Source organism: Eimeria tenella, genomic scaffold (assembly GCF_000499545.2).
Source record: "Eimeria tenella Houghton genomic scaffold, Eth_scaff42, whole genome shotgun sequence".
In the NCBI taxonomy this organism is placed as follows: domain Eukaryota; phylum Apicomplexa; class Conoidasida; order Eucoccidiorida; family Eimeriidae; genus Eimeria; species Eimeria tenella.
In genome coordinates, this window is record NW_013543356.1 from 123,244 (window position 1) to 127,678 (window position 4,435).

At 44.6% G+C, this 4,435-nt stretch overlaps 1 protein-coding gene across 1 annotated transcript in view; it reads left to right on the plus strand.

Moving 5' to 3' along the window:
* ETH_00002835 (Wd repeat protein, putative) overlaps positions 1–3,046 on the plus strand; it is a gene marked incomplete at both ends in the record, with an annotated part of 13,594 nt that extends 10,548 nt beyond the window's left edge. The window contains 2 exons of the mRNA XM_013376923.1: positions 761–872; positions 2,877–3,046. Coding sequence (XP_013232377.1) covers positions 761–872; positions 2,877–3,046 — 282 coding nt within the window. The remainder of the gene's footprint in view (positions 1–760; positions 873–2,876) is intronic.
* Between the last annotated feature and the right edge of the window lie 1,389 nt (positions 3,047–4,435).

The window sequence follows — 4,435 nt, forward strand, 5'->3', positions numbered from 1 at the left end:
CCTAAACCCTAAACCCTAAACCCTAGACCCTAGGTGGGGGGCCGAGAAGAAGTGGGAAGTGGCGTTGAGGGTTTGGGGTGTCTGTACACTGCAGGCTGTTCGACCTGCGAGTTGGGGTGTCTGTACACCCCGCGGCGCTGCTGGGGCCCCACAACTCAGATGTTAATTCCATTTCTTTTTCTTTTCAAAACCCTAATTTAGTGCTTGCGGGTTTAGAAGAGGGTCTAGTGGTTGCCACGGACCTCCGCTGCCCGCAAATGCCCCTCGCCCAGATCGACTGGCACAAAAAGCCCATCACCGTAAACCCTAAACCCTAAACCCTAAACCCTAAACCCTAAACCCTGGTTTGCAAGCCGCAGCGCCCCGAACCCTAAACCCTAGCCTCTAAATTCTACGCCCTACAGCCCGCGGGCTAAACCCTAAATCCTGAATCGAAAAAGGCACAACGCTCTAAACCCTAAACCCAAAATCCTAAACCCTAAACCCTAAACTCTAACGGTGCAGCAGCACCGCGCAGAGCACCAAGGTCTGCGGGGAGGGACGTGGAGATGCCTGGCGGCGGTCTAGGGTTTACGCCCAGGGTTTAGGGTTTAGGGTTTAAGACCGAGGAATAAGGGCTTAGGGTTTAGGGTTTAGGGTCTCGGCCGCAGGACCGGCGACACAGGAAGGGTTCCCTTGGCGCCTTCGCAGGAGGGTTTAGGGTCTCCCATGTGGGGGTTAGGGTTTAGGGTTTAGGGTTTAGGGTTTGGTGTGTGTGCAGTGCGTGGAGTGGCACCCCAGCGAAGAAGGGGTTTTTGCTGCAGCAAGTTTAGATGACTCTCTCACCTTTTGGGATTTGTCTGTCGAAAGAGAAGAACCCGCAGAAGTCCAGAGTGCGGCTGCTGCTGCTGCTGCTGCTGCTGCTGTGTTTGCTGCTGCTGCTGCTGCTGCTGCTGCTGCTGTGTTTGCTGCTGCGCTGCTGGAGGTGCTGTGTTTGCTGCTGTCCTGCTGCTGGAGGTGCTGTGTTTGCTGCTGCTGCTGCTGCTGCTGATGGATTTCATGCTGCTGCTACTGCTGCGATTGGTGCTACGGTAGCTGCTGCGTTTGCTGCTGCTGCTGCTGCTGCTTGTGGTTTTTGTTTTTAAATGCATTTAAATTTTATTTTATTATTGTCCTCTTTTGTTCGCTGTTTGCGTCTTTGCTGCTGCTCGTGCATGCACATGTTTGAACTAAAGAAGAAATAAAAATAAAAATAAAAATAAGAGTCAAAATAAAAAAGAAAAATAATTCAAGATGAAATAATAAATAGTAGTAGACAAACCGTGAAGTCAAATAGTAAGAATGAAATAATAATAATGAGAATAGTAAAAACAACAACAACAACAATAATAATAATAATAATAATAATAATAATAATAATAATAATAATAATAAACGAATTGTCAAGATAAATAATAAACATGAAATAATAAATAAAAACAAAAAACGAAAAGATAAATAATTAAAAATGGAATAACAAATAATAATAAAACTGCAAATAAGGAGATGGCTTTTTAACACTGAAGGTGTAAAAGGGCAAAGAGATTCGCGCTTTACCTAGAGGGGTTTTCTTGTTTAAATTTAAATATTTATCATTTAAATTATTTTAAATTAAATTAAATTAAACGTTATGTAAAGTTTAACATTTAAATGCTTCTTTAAGTGCGTCTTCTGCTGCTTTTTTGCAGATGCCTTTTCAGGTCTTTTGGCGAATAATTCAAGTGTATATCCACCGAAATGCACTTAATTTTGCCTTTATTTCTTTAATTTTGATTTTATTTCTTTAATTTTGATTTCATTTCTTTATTTTCAATAAGTTTTTTTTTGTGGCCTTTTCTGCAAAATTACACTTGAGACGGATTTCGCGGAGTTGAAATTTGATGTTTTTCGAATTTTTGCAAAACTTTCATTTGGATGGCACTTTAATCATTTAAACCTCCAAATCGACACTTTTCTGCATTTATTTTATTTTTGACGCATTTATTAAAACTTTTGAGAAAAATAAATAAAAAAGTCCGAAATTGCATTAATTCAACTTGCGACACTTGGGGTGTACGTACACCGCGCAAACAGAAGCGCGCTCGTCTTTTCATGTTTTTCCATTTTATCTTTTAAACGCATTTATTTAAAGTTAAATTTACATTTAAAAGTCTTTCTTGAGATTTAATTTACTTTTTAAGTGCCTCTTTTGGATTTTGTTTTCTCAAATTCTCAGTGATATGTTGGCTGCTGCATACAGCCATTTGCTTCCTTTGGGCTTTCTTTTCGATATATTGTTTTAAAATCTTTCTACTTTTTAATTTGAAAAAGTCTTTTTTGAAATTATTTTCACTTGCATAAATGGTATTTTTGTGCATGCATGCATGCTTTCAAAATTGTGCATTTTGAGAGGATGAAGGTGCTGAGGCTTTGAAGCGTTCCTCCTGCTGCTGCTGCTGCTGCTACTGCTGCCGCTGCTGCTGCTGCTGTGCGCAACCGGCTGCTATTTGCTGTGTCTGCTGCTGCGTGTGCTGCTGCTGCAGCTGCTGCTGCTGCAGTGCCGGAGCAGCTAATGTTTGTCCACGGGGGGCAGCAGCAAATTTCAGAGTTTCACTTCCACCCCCAAATTCCAGGGTTTGTTGCTGCTACTGCCAGCGACGGATTCAGCATTTTCAAGACCTGCAACATCTAAACCCTAAACCCTAAACCCTAGCGCTGCCGCGTGGGGTGGGCCGCGCACTCCCGAACAGTCCAAGAATGAAGGAAAGCTCGCAGGTATAACGTGCGCGGTTTGGGGTTTAGGGTTTAGGGTTTAGGGTTTAGGGTTTAGGGTTTGGGGCTTCCCAGTCCACAGTTCGTGCTGGATTGATTTGGCCAAGCCAAGCTGCAGCAGCAGCAACTGCAGCAGCAGCACCTGCAGGAGCAGCAACTGCAGCAGCAGCAACTCCAGAAACAACAACTGCAGCAGCTGCAGCAACAACAACTGCAGCAACAACAGCTGCAGCAGCAGCAGCTGCAGCAGTTGCACCTCATGTTTAGGACACTTTGAAATTTTAAATAGTGAAAACAGATGAAGCGGCTTAAACTCATGCGGAAGTAAGGGTAGGCCCGCCGGTGACTGCTCCTAGGGTTTAGGGTTTAGGGTTTAGGGTTTGGGGTTTAGGGTTTAGGGTGCTGCAGCTCTGCGAAGCCTTCGCTGTCATTTAGGGTCGGTCTCTAGATAGCGCTTCCACGACTTGGGGTTTAGGGTTTAGGGTTTGGGGTTTAGGGTTTGGGAAATGCAGAGTGCTTGACTTAATTCCCGAATAGGGTTTAGGGTTTAGGGTTTGGGACTCGTGGAGGCCATAGACAACATTTTTGTACTTATTGGTATCATTTTTAATTCCTTTTAATTGTGATTTCTTTCAATTTCATTTAGTTTAATTTAATAAAATAAAATTTAATTTAATTTAATTTAATTTAATTTAATTAAGTTAATTTAAATTTGTTGAAGACAACTTTTTGGGGGCCAACGCCCCTCGCCTGCTAGCAGGTGACCCGGGCTCGCGGCTGGCTGTGCGGGCCGTGCGGGCCTTTGTGGGTATTTTGGAGTTTTGAAAGTGCTAAATTGAAATTAAAATGAAATGAATAATAAAAAGGGAATTATATTTCAATTTAAAAAGAAAAGAAGTCCTTTTTTGCTGCTGCTGCGGCCCTTTTGCTGCTGCTCGTCCGCGGTGACCGGCGGTCGGCTCGCCGCTGTGGCGGCGCGGGGGGAGCGCCTCGGGGCGTTTGGGCGTTTAAAAGCTGGGAATTGGGATTAAATTCGGGATAAAAATGAATAATAATAAACGTGAATATAAACAAAATAAAAATTGAACTTAAAGGCCTTTATTTGGGCGAAATTGGCCGCCACGCAGCCGACGACGGGGCCCGGCTCGGTCAGGCCGCCGCAGATTTGCTGCTGCAGTTCTGCTGCAGCAGAGCTCTTAAAAGGGTCTTTAAGAGCGAATTTGAGGTGTACGTACACCTGAATGCATTCTGCACTTTCTGGCGACTTGACTAATCCCTTATTTGCTGCTGTTTGTGCGAGGCGACTGCTGCTGCTGAGCTGTCAGTACACCTCAAGCTATCTGCTGCTCCTTCTTTGGCTCCGCTCATTTCATTTTTATTTTTATTTTCTGTCCCTGCGCCGGGGTGTACGTACACCTGACGCGCGCAGCAGCTGCTGCGGCTGCTGCTCCTGCTCTCGCGCTTCCTGCTGCAGCTGCTGCAGCAGCTGCTGCTGCTGCTGCTGCAGCAGATTTTCATTTTGTTTTTCTGTTAACAAAAACAAATGAAACAAGAAGGGGCTGAGGAGTCTCTGAAGGCCTCGGGATGGCCTCAGCCAGACTCCCCAGCAGGCCTGAAGCGCCGTCCCCTTTGCAAAAGCAGCAGCAGCAGCAGCAGCAGCAGCAGC